Raw genomic sequence first — 18,191 nt, forward strand, 5'->3', positions numbered from 1 at the left:
ATTTTCGAAAACACGACGACCTTTTGAAATTATATTTTCACATAATAGTTTCATTGTAAAAATCGATTTTGATACGAGATTAAAACAATCGATGGTTTAAAAAAAAAAAAAAAAAAAAAGTTTTCCCTGTAAGATTGCTGTGGCTGCTTTATCATACTTTTCTCTGTTTTTCTCTGATGTATTGTGTTTTACACCGAAGGGGCTGTCTGTATAAATAACAACAATAAATTGTAAAACATTTCAGTTTTTTTAACACATTCTTTAAACATTTTTTTTCCTTTTACATTTTTCAACAAATTGCAGGACCCTAAACGCAATAGTTCACACACTATTAAGCATGACCGACCAATCGCTAGTTGTTAAGCTTCCATGAAGTGGCAAAATTTGTACCACAATAATAAGAACAAAGTCAAACTAATACTAACATGATTTTTTTTTAAATCAACTACACATCGATGCGATACGTTTTAACGTCTTAGTTTACCTGAGTGGTAAAAGAACTAAGCCTATATAGAACGAAAGAACCACAAAGTCAAATAAATATATTAACGAAATTTCCAAACAACTATATCTACTACACATCTAGGCAACCAATGGAGTAAAGGCCTATAACGAAAGTGATACATACTATGCAACCAGGCAATGCCGTGAGGTAACCTATGGAGTAGTTTAACACACACACTACTAGTAATTGTCAAAGACCAGTCTTCTCACTTTATGCGTAAATTAACAAACCTGTGAAAATTTGAGCTCAATTGGTCGTCGAAGTTGCGAGATAATAATGAAATAAAAAACATCTTGTCACAAAATTGTGTGCTTTCACATACTTGATTTCGAGACCTCAAATTCTAAATCTGAGGTCTCGAAATCAAATTCGCGGGAAATTACTTCTTTCTCGAAAACTACGTCACTTCATCAGAGGATGCCGTTTCTTACAATGTTTTATACCTCTCCCCATTAATCGTTACCAAGTAAACTACTACATAGTCCGAACAATTTAAACGCAATTTCTAAAAATATTTATCCACTACACGCTGAGGCGCTGGCGTTACCGTTGAACCTATAGGGGTAAACTAACTAAAACGAAATTAAAACAAAGTCAAATTAACATTAATGTGATTTTGTTAAATATCTTCTACACATCGGGGCGACTCCGTATACGTTTAGGGTAACCTATAAAATGAATTATCTAGGCCCACAACGAAGCTAACACAAATATTAGCGCACTTTCATAGCAATTATATCGAGGTGATGCCTTATCAACTTTTAAGGTAACAGTCTTTTCATTAGTTTAGCGCTGTTGTTGTTTTTAAATTGTTTTGTACCTATTCGTATGTCCCCTTGTCTATGTCTGTCAACAGGCCGAGTACTAAGCATAGGCCTATCAAATCGGCCTCATACTGTTAATGGGAGACTTTCCCACGCTAGGTGACAGCAGACTTACCTGGTAAATTTCCATAGACCTTCTCGCAATTACCAATGCGCAAGCGCAGACTGTTGAATGAGGTGCATTGTGGGATATATATGGATCAAATTTGGATACCAGCAAGACCACAATGCACCTAATTCCAAGCTTTACGCGCGCGCCCCAGTATTTGCGAAAAGTTTCATTGCGTAGTTCTGAGCAAGCGCATATAATGAGAACAATGGCTTTACGCGGTAAGTCTGCTGCCATCTATCGTCCCAGAAAGTCTCAATTTGACTGTATAAGCCATAAACTACTCTGCTCGCTATTACATCGTATATGCATAGTGTAATGTTGTGTTTTTACCGTATTGAAATAAATGTGAAATTAAGTGAACACATGAATTAGTTTAAGTATAACGAAACTATTAAAGTCTATCAATATTAACGCAATTTCGTGATAATTATATCTTCTAAAAGTTGAGGCCTTGCCGTATCAATGTTTTAGGTCACCAAATGAGTTGTTAAATGTTGACGATGATGATTCACACTTATAATTTACATAATTTAAATTTCGTATCGAAGCTCCACTCCAAAGCAAAATAATCGAGCCCCGAGTCGATAAAAAATACGTCCAACCTAGTGATCCGTAACAGCCTGCTTGCCTTCGGTAGAACAGAAGACGAAGAAGAAGAGGAAGAGAAAGATGTAGAAAAAAAACTAGACATTAATGTTAGTTGGTTTGTTCGGGGTGTGAAAGTTAAAAGTGGTTTAGAGACTTGCTAGTTGTTTATAATAATACAAAGCAAACTTACTTGCCAATGTGAAAGACGTCGAGTCTTGAGGGACACTGATGGACTCGACCCTAGAAGATCTACACTTTAAAGACGTCCTCACCTGAAAATGAAAAAAGTCTTTAAACGTTAAAAGGGCTGTGCTGTCATAATCGAAGCAGGCCTGAAGCAGAACAAGAATGTATGAACTCTCACCGAGGCACACCACCGTATCAAATATTATGACAATGCGATATTTAAATTTTGCTACAAATACAGCCAGCCACAGGCCTACTTTTATCATGACGACACCGCCCCTCTACGAGTAGCCCGTGTTTGTCAGAAAAGTATTTTTTAATATTTTGAAGGAGTAAAGAGGCTTCCCAATCGGAAAAGACAGATGCTGGGATAATGTTTTAAGCACGATAAGGCTTTGGGTATTTTTTTGGTGACACAGCAAATACAACCTGACAGATTTACATTGAACTTTACGCAGCTAAAGATAGCGATGATATAAAGCTTCCCTTAAAATATTACGTGCTGAGGTGCTGTAGTTTTTGAGAAAATAGCAAAGCATTTTCACGAAAATATTTTCCTCTCGGTATTTTAGCATGTCCAACGGATTTACGCGACTCTCCTCACTTTTTTTTCCAAAAACTTGAATACTAGAAGCTGAAACTTGTACGTGTAAAATAGTTTACACACATCTTTATTCTCAGTGAGTAAGGATTCGTGTGAAACAAGTGTTAAGCCGTGTTCGCACTCGATTAATAGTTTGGGTAACTTAACAATGACGCTTGGTAACATTCCGACGGGTTAACTTTCCCACCGTCCGCACTTGGATTAATTTGACTCGGGTAAACTTACCGAGACCGTGGGTAAACTAAACCGAGCTGGCCCCCTGCGTAACATTGAGTCACGTAAATCTTATCCTTCCATGACAAAACATGTCAGCTTCTTCGGGTCACGGACGGATGGGAAATTTAACCGAGTCGGATCGCGTCCGCAGTGGACTTTCTGGCCTGGTCACCTTTGGCTTCTTCCTGGACACCTTTGGCTCGGTTAAACTCGGGTCGGGTAAGTTACCTGGGAGGAAAACTTCCTGGGCTGTTCGCATTGGACTTAAAATGGGTTAAACAAAAGTTACAAGTTACCCGTTGGCTCGGTTAGTTTACCCAAATTAAGTCCAGTGCGAACAGGGCTTTAGAGTATTATCATATTAGGAGAAATTTTTTTAACAAGGTGTTTTGCATTTCTTAAACCTACCTCTTGGTCGAAAACACACTGTCCAAGGAACACAAAGACTCCCTGTAGAATAAAACAAAGCACAAAGGTTCAACTATAATCATTCAAAAGACATAGTCAGTGTTTAGAACAATTTCAAAGACGTTAAGTCTTGATGTTTTCAACGTGCAGTTTTTGACAAAGTAATGAGTCGACACGCAATCATTCAATTCAATTCAATATATGACGGTCATTCCATACTTTTAATGTAAAATAGATCCATTTGAGAATTATTAGTACATAGAATTTTGGCTGCAAAGTCTACTTGTTCGCTTGATGTGGAAATTAGTTTAGACATATTTGAAGGAATTTTACCTGTAAACTGTTAAAGATGACAAATGCATAAGCAAAGACGACAGTTTCTTTCCCAGTGTAGAAGAGTCCAAGAACCCACGGTAATCCAAGAAGAGGCTCCAGAACGATGGCAAGTCGAAGTCCAGATCTACATTACGAAAATAATTTTACAGATTAAATTTGAAAACAAAAATGTATTATCACTATACAGCTGACTCCAGTTTGAAACAATATAAGTGTGAACAATATTACTCAAAGATAGGCTCAAGCTAGAACATGGGAAGTAAGTGAGAACATATATTAGCCGTTGCAAACAACTTACCAACCAAAAGGACCTTTGTTATATAATTATTGTATGTAACAAAATGCTTGGTGGTCTGACGTTTCGACCTTTATAGCAGTGTCTTTAGTGAAGGCTAAAAGAAAACAGAGAAAGACTCTGCTGGACTCGAAACGTCAGGCCACCAACCTTTCGTTTCGCGCAAGTAAAATTGATCAGATTTTCGCTACTTATAATAACCATTATTTAGTTCTACTCATGTTGTGTTCTGGCAATGTGAAATGACTTACTTTAACTTCTTTGCTTCACTTTTGTCTTTGTTTGCTTTTAAAGAGAAGAATATGACAATGAGCCGTATCAAGATACACGTATTAACCTGAAAGTAATCAAAACAAAATAATATAACATGTGAAGAGCAAAACCACATAAATCATTCATTGTTCTATATAACACAATTTATTTTAGGGGTTTTCCTGGTAATTTTTATTTTGGTTACGCATTTTTTTTTAAGGGGGAGGGGATTTTGTTTGTTTGCTTGTTCTTGTTGTGTATTTTTCTTCTTTGGTTCTTAACGCTAATTAGATTGTTCCCCCTGCCCTTTTTGGGCGGAGGGGGGGGGGGGCGGGGTCAGTAAAATAATATAAGACTGTACTCACTACAATGATGGAAATAACTGGAGCAAGGAATGCCAAAACAAACCCGTCATCAAGCGATAACCAGCATCTGCATCACATAAAAAAGTATACATCAGAATAATATGGCTAGATAGTACTTCAAGACTGCCCTGGATATGGTGAGATAGTACTTTAAAGACTAAACTGGATAACTAGGTCTTGAAGACTACCCTGGATATGTTTAGATAGTACTTTAAAGACTAAACTAGATAACATGGTAAGATAGTACTTTAAGACTACCCTGGATATGGTTAAATAGTATTTTAAAGACTAAACTGGATAACATGGTTAGATAGTACTTTAAGCCTGTCTTGGATAACATGGTTGGGTAGTACTTTAAGACTACCCTGGATAATATGGCTGGTATTTTAGGACTACCCTGGATAACATGGTTAGATAGTACCAACTGCCTTATAGTGAACTCGGGTAGATAAGCAATGGAGCAGAGCTGCAGCCACATCCTCTTTAATAGCCATAAGTACCCGATCAAAAGGATATCTTTTAAAACTGCGAGCTTTTACCTGCCATTTCCAACATAGCCTCTGAAATTCACGGCAGCTGAGACAACTACTACACCGAATGGAAAACCTGTGGTAATAAGGCAAAACACAAGTGAATAACGAGGTACTCTTTCACTCTCTCTATAGTCGACCGGGGTCGGAATCATGTTGAGACTTGTCTATACCCCTTATTAAGTTCGAGAGATCCGTAGAAAGCCAGCTTTCCCTGGCCACTTCATCTGTACAACCGAGTGCCTTTCTACTTTTCTCCTTTTCTTGTTTTGGTGACCAGATAATGACCTGGGAGACAGGTTATACAACAAACGGGACCAGCTGTTTTACGTCCCATCCGAAGGACGAAGCATGATGGTTGAGTGTTTTGCTCGAGTGTCTCTATTAATTACCCCTATAGTCAAACCAAACAGGTTACCAAACATATTATAAATGATGAACAACTGAAGAAAGAGAAGCTGAAGAAGGAGGCAAATCTATTTTTTTACCCCAGCCAATGAGAAGCCAAATAGGAAGTCGAATACTCCACCGGAATGTTGGGGTTACTTTGATGTATAAAAAAGCGCCCTCTAGCGCCATCCAAGTGAACGCAGCCAGCAAGAAGAAGTGAAGCAATATGGCGACTAAGGTGCAGCCAACCTGAAAGTTAACAGGTAGACAATTATTCTGATGATTGTCACAACAAAACGAAGAGATAGAAACAATAATATCAATAAAAGTGGATCTTAAAAGTGCGTATATCCGTCACTCAGTGACCCTGAATTATAGGCGCTTTAACATATATTATTTTAGTATTTAAGATGTAGGACTACTGAATTAAGAGACCTAATTCTTTTACATAGCACCATGTCATGGTTAACAAGTTGCTGTGACGTCATTTGCGGCCAATCTAACCAGGGACACAGGTTGAGCCCCTTCTCTTTTCGGTAAGTGCACTTGTTTAGTTGAATGTCTTGCTTAAAGGCAGTGAACACTATTGCTAATTACTCAAAATAATTATCGGCATAAAACCTCACTTGGTAACGAGTATTATGGGGAGAGGTTGATAGTATAAAACATTGTGAGAAACGGCTCCCTCTCAAATTTGATTTCGAGACCTCGAGAGTTTAGAATTTGAGGTCTCGATATCAAACATCTGAAAGCACACAACTTCGTGTGACAAGGGTGCTTTTTTACCAAAGTGAGAAGACTGGATTTTGACAATTACCAATAGTCTGTACATTGTCTTAAAGGACACAATTTCACGACTGGGACTCGAACCCACATGCGTCCAAACAAGGAAAATACAAACACAAGAAAGAGAGACGAGTGAAGACGATTATTCATGAAACATTCAGTACCACAATAAAAATGATCTGCTTTCGTAAAAAAGTACCCTTGCTCGAAGCTACTTATTTAGAACCTCACCTCATTTTTTGTGTCGATGAAGAAGAAGATTAGATCAGAACTCATCAACGCTAAGGCTAAGTTAGCGTGGGTTACTATCCTGATGCTTTTCATCAGCCTATTGAAAGAAAAAATTGGAAACAAACTTAACCATACCCATAGTGAAGCAGCTGCTCATTCTGCTTGTCCCTGTGCGAATGATAGCGCACGAAAAAGGACTCTTGGTAAAATTCGAGCGCAAGCAAAACCGGTGGCGCACTGATTTTGAAGCAATGCGGTACCGAACTACAAAACCTGGCAAAGACTGTATCCCATGTGACGGCTACAGCTACGGTTAATAAGAGCGTTGCTTTAAGGGTGTTGCTAATGATGTCATACACTACAATGCATGATCTAGCCGCAGCTGTAGCTGTAGCCAAAGCCGTCAATTCATACACTAGACCATAGTTACAAACCTCGGTGGTTTGTTTGATTTGTTTTTCAAAGGCACAGGACACTATGTTGGTAATTACATAAAGACACTGAACACTATTGGTAATTGTCAAAGACCAGTCTTTTCACTTGGTGTATCTTAACATATACATAAAATAACCAACCTGTAAAAATTTGAGCTCAATCGGTCATCGAAGTTGCGAGACAATAATGAAATAAAAAACACCCTTGTCACACCAAGTTGTGTGCTTTCATATGCTTGATTTCGAGACCTCAAATTCTAAATCTGAGGTCTCGAAATCAAATTCGTGGAAAATTACTTCTTTCTCGAAAACTACTCCACTTCAGAGGGAGCCGTTTCTCACAATGTTCTATAGTACCAACCTCTCCCCATTACTCGTTACCAATTGATATGTTTTATGCTAATAATTATTTTGAGTAATTACAAATAGTGTCCGCTGCCTTTAACATAATTGTTAGCATAAACAGTTACTTGGTATCGAGTAATGGAGAGCTGTCTGGAGAAACGGCTCCCGCTGAAGTAACGTACTTTTTGAGAAAGAGGTAATTTCTTTACACAAATATTAAAATATTTCAGGCCTGAGGCATTTTATAAGTCAACTGAAAACACAAATTTGTGCAACAAGGGTGTTTTTTCATTCATTATTATTCTCTTGCAATACTGGATAACCAATTGAGTCCAAATTTTCACAGATTCGTTATATTCTGCATTATGTTTGGATACACCAAGTGAGAATACTGGTCTTTGACAATTACCAAAGGTGTAGATGTAGTTGATTGTGTGATTGCGCCGACTGCAAAGCAATCGCTCTTACCATGCAACACTACATTCCGAACAAGAATTTGCACAGTTTAGCTCATCAGCTCATCCCAGAGGTCTTAGACGAGACGGGTCCCCTGACATTCTCCTCACTAAATTAAAACTCTCTTGTGAAAGCGCCCTCTTGTGTTCGAACATAATCGTCAATACTTACCGAAGCATTGTGTATGTTATCAAAGTCACAGCAAGACACACAATGGAGAATCCCAGTCCGATTTTAGTCAGGATATCCAACACATAGGTATCAAATGTTTCTTCACCCTGTACACACATTATGTGAATAAGATACGATGATACGTACAACCTTACCAAGGTGTTTCTTCTTTCTCTATATGTCACCGTTTTATTTACATTTTTCAAAACCGAATTATTTGTGCATAGTTAACAAAGAACATTCTTATATTCAGTTTTTATTGTTTAGCAGTGGTTACAACCATTGCTATGGGTGTTGTAAAAGGCAAGTTGTAAAGGGGATTTGTATGTTTATAGAGAGAGCTATTAGAATAACGCTGGCTACGTTACTGGTGAAAAATAGTTCACCGTTTATAAAATATATATATATATAATAATATGTTCCACTTTTTCAAACAGACACAATGTTTTGCTGATCATTAGTTTAAGTTGAATCATTAAAATAAACGAAGAGAAAATAAAACAGAAAAATTAAGACGTGAATTAAAAAATATATATATATAATTTTGTGTCACTTTACCTCATCACCGAGTTGCAACAGGACAGCAAAATGTGTCAGATGATTACAAGTGCAAGTGATGTTAAAAATGGCTTCACCATCGTCGTTCCAATAGGCGTCTTCATAACCATTGAAGTCCGACACAACACACCCCTCAGTTGCCCAATCACTGCATGAAAGATGTAGTAAAAAAAACCGTTCAATGACTAAAGAACAATCACTTAAAGGCAGTGGACACTATTGGTAATTACTCAAAATAGTTATTATCATAAAACGTTTATTGGTAACGAGTAATAGGAAGAGGTTGATAAAACATTGTGAGAAACAGCTCCCTCTCAAGTTTAGAATCTGAGGTCTCGAAATCAAGCATCTGAAAGCACACAACTTCGTGTGACCATGGTGCGACAAGGCCCAAGGGTGTTTTTTTTTCTTTCATTAATATCTCGCAACTTCGACGACCAATTGAGCAGAAATTTTCACAGGTTTGGTATTTTATGCATATGTTGATATACACCCAGTGAGAAGACTAGTTTTGACAATTACCAATAGTGTCCACTGCCTTTAAAGGAACGTTACAGAAATGGTAAGAAACAAAATCGTGAAGATCACAGATTTACATCAAACTTACACGGCCTAATGATGATAGTAGAAAACATTCCCTTGAAATATTTCTGTCTGAAATGTCATATTTGATGAGAAATAACTTACCTAGTTTCGTGTTTAGATTTTATCGCTCAGTGAACGTTTTATTCATTTTTTTTTGCATCGATGTCATGCAAAATGTGTAATCGGTTGGCTGATCGCTCTCAAACTTTATGTATGTGGTGGATTACATTAAGTGCTCACACTGCCAACAAATGTTTTGTAGCAAAACCAATTATGTAACGTTCCTTTAAAATCAACTCAACTCTGAATTCAATTCTAGTATTTTTGTTGTTAGTATCCTGTACAAATATCAATTTGTAAGAGCAGAACGACAAAGGCAAGATTTGTGTTGGTGCGAGTATAACAATACTTTTGAAAAGTGAAATCATCGAGTATAGAAAAAAAACTCACCTGTCTTTTCCACTGTTGAAGGAACAAACTGGCTCGTATTCGTTCATCTGTTAATAAACACAAACATTAATTTAAGACAATAGCATTTATTGTCCTTCCTCTTTAATTCCCTTTTTGTTTTGTCCTGAGTCTACATATAAAAATGTATCCAAAATAACCCAGTTTTCCTGCCAATCAGTGTGAATGATAATAATTGAATTATCTCCCAAACACACCAATTCCCTAATTGTGTGTACCTCTGTTAATACATCTTTTGCTCTTTCAATTGTCCCTCTACACAATATTTTCACATAGACTTCGTAGACAAAAACTCCCTGTGGAGCACCCCGGTCTTAGAAATTGCCTACGGAGTCCTTTTAATTTCCCTTTTTGGTTTGTCATTGGTCTCCATATAAGGTATTTCAAATGAGCCCACTTTCCTACCAATCAGTGCGAGTACAAAATTGAACTGAAAAGATGGATTCCACATGACGACATCGACCGCCATATTTGATGAAACGTGCACAAGTGAAAGACTATCATCAGCGAGTTGTGCAAACATCCACGTGCACTTTTCCATGGTTCGTCATCAAACGATTGCAGGCGATGACGCTTACTATGTGCAATCCATCTAATATCTCTCAAAGACACACACAAATAAACGCGATTTGTAGGCCTACTAATATAGATTTTCATGTAAACAATATTCCAGTCAAACTTACCCCGTGGACGGGAAATGTTAAGTTGATATTTGAATCTATGAAGTCGAGGATTTCAATTCCACGTTCGCTAAATACAGACACTTCAATTATTCTGCTGCCGAAAGTCAGCGCTCCGTCAAAATCTCCACCACTGTGATTTGATCCCGAGCCATTATTGTGTGACTTATACACGCTCATAACGGCAATCACTGCAAAAAAAGAATACAAATGAGATAAAGTGGACGGAAAGAGAGAGAGAGAGAGAGGGAGAGAGAGAGAGGGAGAGGGAGAGAGAGAGAGAGAGAGAGAGAGAGAGAGAGAGAGAGAGAGAGAGAGAGAGAGAGAGAGAGAGAGAGAGAGAGAGAGAGGGTGGGTCAGCAGGAAAAGTTGTGCGTCATGTTTAAAGGTGTTGGATTGGTAGAGTTGACACAATGGGATACTTTGGAACGCTAGGTAACAGCAGATTTACCAGGTAAATTTCCATTGTTTACGCAGTTGCGAGCATGAACACATTATTAAGAACACTAATTACGAGAAAGATCGACTATTGGTGGATATTCAGTAAAACGGCACGATTCTTAAAAAAACAATTGTCACGCAACCACATTTAACATGTTATTGAGTCTATTGTTCATCAAATGATACAGTGCACTTTCTTATTTAAACAACAATACAGTTTTATTATAATACACTTACAGTTACCGTCTGACGTTTCGATACTTGGGATTTTGACCGAATAAAGCTGATTGTCAAATTCAGTATCAATATTGTTGTATTCACCCACTTTGGCGTTCAGGACAAAGACTGTTACAACTGTCAGAAGAAAAAAAAAGGTAATTTTATCAGAAACTTGTTCGTGTAGTTCATAATAACTCGGCATGTGACCACTGACTTGTAGAGCCGATAGTAAATTAATATACGTTAAGCTTAAACATTGTTTTTAACCTGAAGGTGTAATTCTACGGACCCCCAAAAAGGACAAGTAAAAACATATTGAACTGGTAAAACAATTAATATTGAAATTATTTCGCTCCCCTAAAATAATCTTTCGTTCCCTCAAAATATTATCTCGTTCCCGAAATGTGTTACTTCGAGGCAAAAACAAATTATTTCGTGGCAACGAAATCAGTAATTTCGAGGAAACGAAGTACCACGACTGGGATTTGAAACCAAAATCTGATGTTTGGAAACACCCGAGTTAATGGCCAGGAAGTCCTAACTACTCGGCGACGACACGTCAGGTGAACCAGCCCATAGATATACTTGGTAAATTATTATAATACAATAATAAATAGTAAGTTTTGCAACATCCCATGCATTGATAATCTCTAAATGAGTAAGGTGGTTCTGAAAAGAACCGTTGGTTTCAACTCGGCGTTTCGATCCGATTGTCTTCTGGAGAAAGGTTGACTCTGATGCTGCATGCTGCTGAAGTTCTGATGATGCGGATTAGATTGGTGATGCACGAAGGCGGGAAATGGAGTTCGGTGATGCATGCTAAATATTATTGTAACGTATGGTACAATTATCAGTACAATTTTGATCGGACCAATAATACAACATTAGAACTATTGAATTGTTACAAACCTTTTTCCTCTTCTTCGTAAATTCTCGTTGCCCCACAAATATTTCTGCCATGATCTTCACTTTCCAATTGCAAGAAGGCTTGGTGAATATAATTAAGATCTCCATCGTTTAAGTAATTTGTGTTTTTCCCCGAGGGTGTTTCTCCATTAGGAATACCTGCTGTATACAAACAACTTTTGTTAGTTCAATATTAAGAAAATCATTTGTCTATATCAACTATCCCAACATCTCACTATTAGCCTGAAGCAATTCAACTATTGAACACATTATGTTTTGTTTTACTTATTGTTGTATTGGGGGGGGGGGGGTATAATATGTGATAACATCCGTCAATTTTGTCATACAAACTTTGGACACGTTGGTCATAATATTTGTTATAATACAACCTTGAACTGTAAAATTAGCGGAATAACTCGTGGAACTGTTGTCTGCAGAAGTCGCTTTGCACACAATAGTGGAGCCACCATAGCCTCGTTCACGGTAGTCTGTTATTTCCAACGTCGATGAGCGTACACTAGACGACTCTTTTATGAGCACACCTACTTCAGTTGAGTTAAGCAAAGGTGTCTGCAATCGGCAAACTGGCTGAATAACTTTCCATTTGAACTCAGCAATGTTTGAAACAGTGTTTGCCCTGCACATCAGGCGAATATCTGATTGGTTAACTCCCTCTGTGACGTGTTTCAACGTAAGGCCAGGCTTTGCGTTTTGGAGGTTTTCTTCATCCAATCCTGTCGGCAAAAAACAATTAACAACAATTTTGTTTGGATAACATAACATTTGTCTCTAAATTTGTCACAGGTGACCATGCAAAGTCAAAGTGGTGCGCCCATGTGATGAGACAGGGAGGCCTACCCGGCGCAGTTATAGACGGTATGCTTAAAAGTACAATTCGAGGCAGAGGCCGCCCTTAGCTGCACTGGATTTATAACGTCACAAAGTGGAGTGGTAGAGCGTAGCAGAGCTGAGAAGAGCAGCGATTGAAAGAGAAAAGGTGAAGGTATCGACTCCAGGAATAGACCCACCATTACAATTTTAGGATGAGGCGGCCAAAAGTCTTTGCCGAATAATGATGTCGTCTATAAATACTTTATCGGCTAGTGGCGCTACTATACCATTATATATCAATAATTGTAAATCAAGAGTTTAGTCAAATTCGGATCTTCACATAAGTAGTGTGTTAGGAGCAAATTGAACCCCAGAAATGGAGTTAATCGTAAAGAGAAATTAACATCATGACTACAGATCTGGTCTCGAAAAAAAAAACATGAAAACAGCTTGATGTTGTAGTTGATTATATCTCGTTTACATTCGAGACAACTTATTTTTTACATGAGTGGAACTGATGGAAAACTTTTCAAGAGGAGTAACTCTCTTAATGTAAAAGAGTGAAAAGTCACTCGGGTTGTCTGCCACACCACTCTTGCAAAGCGCCATATATGACAGACAACTCTTTCTAGAGTGAAATACGGGTATTTTCAACACAGATTGACTTTTACTCTCATAATAGCAAAACTGTGGTGTGGACAAACATCTTGAATATTGTGCGAGGCATGCACAGTCTATAACAGCATGAATAGTAACGTCATCATCAACATCTGTATTGGCAGTAGAAACAACATAGAAAAATCTAGAAGCAGAGACACAATCATCAATGTTAGCAAAATCTAAAACAACATTAACTGCATCACCAGTGTCAGCTTTACTTGCAGCACAAGCAACCGCACTTTTATCAGCAAAAACAAATAATCAAGCTTATACAAAACTGTACACATATCAAGCACAAAATAAGTCAATTTTTACTTGAAGGGAGAGTGAAGTTGGCTGAATGATTTCCAGTGTTAGCAGGGATCGAGGTTGTACACGTGACAACTGAACCTGCATAGCTATGTTCACGGTAATTCAAAATGGTTAACGTGGATGAGAAAACACAGGATGACACCCTGTTCCTTTCAATGAGCACACCCCTGTCAGTATCGTTGATCACTGATGACGTCAGGTTTGAGAGGTAAATTAGCCACTGAATTGATGAACCAATGGCGGTACACAGAAGCTGCTTATTTGATGGGTCGACTCCTTGGGTGACCTCTACTAGGCTGTCGATCTCTATAGTCTGTTTTTCGTGGCTTTGATCAGTCTCGTTCCCTGAAAATGAAAAGAGTAACAGCGGTCTTGTAAGGGAAACACAACTCCCATTGAAAGTGTTATTTACATTAAAAATACAGAATATTGGTTACTTGAAGTCCAATTACATGTATAAGACACTGGTTGGACACCTTTGGTAAATTGTATCCCAACACATGCATAAAATAACACATCAGTGAAAACTTGAGCTCAATTGCTCTTCGAAGTTGCAGGTGCGTAAAAAAGCTTCAGGCTTGAAGTCTTTTATTCAGATTCAAATATTGAGAGGGGAAATACCACTTTCTCAAAAACTACGTTACTTCAGGGGGAGTCGTTTCCTACAATCTTTTATACTATCAACAACTCTCCGTTCCTGATACCAAGTAATTAAGTTTGTATTCTAATAATCATTTTGAGAAATTACCAATAGTGTCCATTGCCTTTAAGTTAATACATACCAGGAATTGTAAAGTTTGCCGAATAGTTTGCAGAATTCCGAGGATTATTCACTAAGCACTCTAAGACAGCGCCATGGTAGCCTTCTTCCACATAGCTTAAAATAGTCATTGTTGACGTCTGGACACAAGACGAAAGGCTCCTATGCACAAGGATGGCACCGTTTTTGGAGTTGAGCTCAAAACTCTCCCAGGTACCGCATCTCAATTGGTAGACTCGCCAAACAATCCTTGAGTTTATGTCACTAGAACTTGTGCACAACAGTTGCAGATTTGAATCATTTACTCCTACATGCAGTTGTGCAAGTCTAGGAACCTCAAGGTGCGTTAACTCCAATGGCACTACTGTTGGTCGACCATCTACAATGTACAAGAAAATAACATTATTCAGGTGGTTAAAAATATAATGGGAGACTTTGGTGGCAGCAGATATACCAATGTCCATTGTTAACGTAGTTTTGAGAATGCGGATATTACCGAGTCTGCTGCCACCTTCCCAAAATCCCAAATTGGAGTACCTAAACGGTTACTTTTACAAAAAGGTAAGTATAGTTTGACTAGAATTTTAAATTAGGCTTGGCAAGATATTGAAATTTTACCAAGTAGCGTCAAATTAGCAGACTGATTAGCCGATTTCCAAGCTGCATAAGCTGTGCACACAATAAGCGCTCCTTGATAACCGCGTTCAGCATAGTCTGAGATACTCAATTTTGACGTCTTCAGGCAGGGTGATGTAGCACGATCCTCTACCAACACACCAAGTTCTGTCATTTGATGTAGAGTGTTCCAAACACCACACAGAGGGAAATAGACGTGCCAAGCTATGGACGGGCCGGAAGATGCACTTGCTGTGCACGAGAGCTGAAGGTCGAGTTGACTGATGTTGTCTGTCGAATGTTCTAGACTGTGAAGTTGGAGAGTCCAGTCCTCAGTTGGTCCGTCGGATTTACCATCTGCAAATAATTTATTTGTTGTTGAAGTGTTACTTACGGATCAGGGGCAATAATGTAAATATAATAACTTCTAGTTCTTTATTTCGTGACTTTCTAAATGTATTCAGTATCATCAGGAAATCCTTTCGTGGACACGAAATCGTTCCGTGCCCACGAAATAATTTTGTGCCCTCGTACTATCGTTTGCATTTTGTCAATTTCATGCACTTGAAATAGCTTTGTGCATAGAAAACCTTTTATTGCAGTTATAGCGATTCGTATGCTCCAACTGAAATATTTTATGAACTAAATCTCAATGTGTGAGCTTTAACTAATGTTATATGCACTCAAAATAATTGCGTGCACCCGAAATCATTTCATGCACTTGAACTGACTCCAAACACTCGAAATTAATATTGTGTCCTCGAAAAGTATCGATAAGAAGAACATGTATTACTTTATCCTAAAATAAGACTGAAACTATTAAAGCTGCTCACCATCAATTGTGAAGTTTACCGTAACAAGATTGTTGCCTGGTTTAAAAGATGAACTATTATTGGTGAAGTTTACTGTTTCAGAATAATTGCCGTGTGTAAAATAAGCACATTCGATTACAGAGCCACTGTAACCTCGCTCACGGTAGTTCGTTATCGTAAGGGTGGACAACTCTTCATATGGTGACAAACTACGCTGCTCTACAGAGACTCCACCCTTCATTTCACTCCGCAACAAACGCTCCCAGATGCCGCATTTAGATTGATAGACTCGCCAAGCAATGGTCGGACTGCCGGTTGCATTTGCTGTACACTGGATCCGTACATCCGAAGAATTTGTGTCCGCTAATTAATAAAGCAAATATAATAACAACTGCATTTATAAAGTTTCATGTATCAAAGAATGCCCCAAAGCTGCTGTACTTTATAAAGTTAAACAAACATTCATAAATACCTCAGACAGTTTCGCTATTCCTATTGGTGGAGAGCGCGTCACGTGGGTGTGTATAAACCTTTGTTTATGATAAAAAAAAAGTGTTGAAACATGAGCGTGACATGCGAGCTTGCACCTGTGCTTATATAAGACAGTTTCTTCATTCCTATTGGTCGAGAGCAACGGCTGAAACAGTTGTGCCACATCACGCGATACGCGCGACGCGCACAGCATTCCCTTATAAGGAGTTGTTTACCCGAGGGCCTTACCATTACATAGCTGGAGGGGTGTTGTGTTGAAAGAAATTATTGAATAATTTAAGATTTTTGCATTTAATTTACTTTTTGACCGAAAACGTATTTATGAATGGGAATCAAAGTGTGTTGAATCGGTTTTCAACTAGTGGTTTAAACCCGCCGAGGCCTGGTTCTTGATAATTTACATCGACTTCGTCTCGGTAAAATTATCAAGAACCAGACCTCATTGGGATTAAACCACTAGTTGAAAACCTCTTCAACACACATTGATTCCCTTATTAATAAAACGGTAATGACAAATATACAAAACAAGCAAAACTTTTCAAAAGTTCAAAAGCTAAAAAGAAATAGGGCTCAATGTACGAAATAAATACCAGCCTTCTGTATTATTTTGTAAAGTTATCTGTGACATAAAGCAAGACAGGCGGGATAGATTGAAAAATCTTATAGTGGGAACAAATCCTTTAGGTAATAATTATAAGCAATTTTAATAAATCCCCTAAACTATAAATACCTGCAATCACCAAGTGAGCCCAATCAATTGCGTAATCAATTGAAGAATTAGTGGCCGCTGGTAGATGTATAAGAGATACATTTAATGTCCCGTTTTCGGTAATGTTTCCAAAGTTATCTGTAACATACAAAATATAACAAGTGGAATACATTGATAATGATGCAAAGAGCGGGAAATACAAATACGAACGTAGGGGGCGCTTCGTTATGTAGGATTACAAAATATAACAAGTGGGATACATTGATAATGATGCCAAGAGCGGGAAACACAAATACGAACGTAGGGGGCGCTTCGTTTTGTAGGATTATAATAAAATAAAAACAAATAAAAACAGGGTGTTCTTCATGTATATCGGGGCCGTACAATAGCAACCATTTCTTTGGGTTAATGAGTACAATATATGGGATTTGAGGCATTGCATGGTGAGGTATCAAAATTATTTTTGGTTTGCGGTAACACCATAATGTATCTACTTGCCGGGTAGAGTTTGTTTTTAGAGAACTGTCTTGCTGTAAATTCTACTACCGCGGAGTAAAATCACAGCAATACAGTTCTCTAAGAACAAACTCTACCTGGCAAGTCGTGACACACATGGTGTTACCGCAAACCAAATATATATTAAGTATTAGAGTGTTATCTAACAGTTTCGTTTTGTTTATATTATTTATAAATACCTGGTATCATCAGGTGAGTTGAATTCGATGGTGTCGAGCTTGAACAAAAGATGACCGAACCCTCGTAACCTCGTTCCCGGTAGTTGAAGATGGTCAGAGTGGATGTTTTCATACATAATGTCTCCTCCTCGTCAATACGTATACCATCATCTGTTTGGTTACCTAAATTCTCCCATGCCTTGCATTGTGGTCGACAGACGTTCCATGTGATGAACGAAGCACCAATGGCACTTACTTTACACTGGAAAACGATCTCTGATTGGTTTTCAAATGGCGAGACTTGCTCCAAATGTAGAGCTGTCAGACTCCACTCTTGACGTGGGACACTGGAGTCGTCTTCTGAAATACGTTAGAGTAGTATCGTGAACAGATTTACGAATTTGTATCTTTGATTTTAGTTGTAATAACAATAAG

The 18,191-nt window shown here is 38.1% G+C and overlaps 2 protein-coding genes across 2 annotated transcripts; both read right to left on the minus strand.

Annotated features, from left to right (window-relative positions):
- Positions 1-481: 481 nt before the first annotated feature.
- LOC139951499 (adhesion G protein-coupled receptor L3-like) lies at positions 482-12,144 on the minus strand. The gene is made up of 15 exons (XM_071950432.1): positions 11,895-12,144; positions 11,004-11,120; positions 10,329-10,516; positions 9,628-9,674; positions 8,593-8,740; positions 8,035-8,141; positions 6,629-6,725; positions 5,710-5,860; positions 5,231-5,297; positions 4,692-4,758; positions 4,326-4,411; positions 3,777-3,903; positions 3,444-3,485; positions 2,220-2,301; positions 482-2,069 (listed from the first exon to the last, which is right to left on the minus strand). Exons 3-15 carry the CDS (start codon positions 10,503-10,505, stop codon positions 2,044-2,046), a joined length of 1,224 nt encoding a protein of 407 aa, XP_071806533.1. The 5' UTR covers positions 10,506-10,516; positions 11,004-11,120; positions 11,895-12,144; the 3' UTR covers positions 482-2,043.
- On the minus strand, positions 11,674-17,934 carry LOC139951809 (uncharacterized). Its single transcript, XM_071950876.1, has 8 exons — positions 17,778-17,934; positions 17,104-17,220; positions 15,903-16,244; positions 15,073-15,426; positions 14,477-14,833; positions 13,698-14,039; positions 12,374-12,625; positions 11,674-11,804 (listed from the first exon to the last, which is right to left on the minus strand). The coding sequence occupies exons 1-8, from the start codon at positions 17,887-17,889 to the stop codon at positions 11,674-11,676; spliced, it is 2,007 nt and encodes a 668-aa protein (XP_071806977.1). The 5' UTR covers positions 17,890-17,934.
- Positions 17,935-18,191: the final 257 nt, after the last annotated feature.

The sequence above is a fragment of the Asterias amurensis genome, chromosome 19 (assembly GCF_032118995.1).
Source record: "Asterias amurensis chromosome 19, ASM3211899v1".
In the NCBI taxonomy this organism is placed as follows: domain Eukaryota; kingdom Metazoa; phylum Echinodermata; class Asteroidea; order Forcipulatida; family Asteriidae; genus Asterias; species Asterias amurensis.

Excerpts from the sequence above, each read along its gene's own strand:
- LOC139951499 (XM_071950432.1), bottom strand. The coding sequence starts at position 10,505 with ATGAGCGTGTATAAGTCACACAATAATGGCTCGGGATCAAATCACAGT. Across the intron at positions 4,759-5,230 it reads GGCTATGTTGGAAATGGCAG|ATGCTGGTTATCGCTTGATG; the intron begins GTAAAAGCTCGC and ends TATGTGATGCAG. Across the intron at positions 3,486-3,776 it reads TCATCTTTAACAGTTTACAG|GGAGTCTTTGTGTTCCTTGG; the intron begins GTAAAATTCCTT and ends TTTATTCTACAG.
- LOC139951809 (XM_071950876.1), bottom strand. The coding sequence starts at position 17,889 with ATGAAAACATCCACTCTGACCATCTTCAACTACCGGGAACGAGGTTAC. Across the intron at positions 17,221-17,777 it reads AACTCACCTGATGATACCAG|ATAACTTTGGAAACATTACC; the intron begins GTATTTATAAAT and ends TGTATGTTACAG. Across the intron at positions 12,626-13,697 it reads CAACTTCACTCTCCCTTCAA|GATTGGATGAAGAAAACCTC; the intron begins GTAAAAATTGAC and ends TTTTGCCGACAG.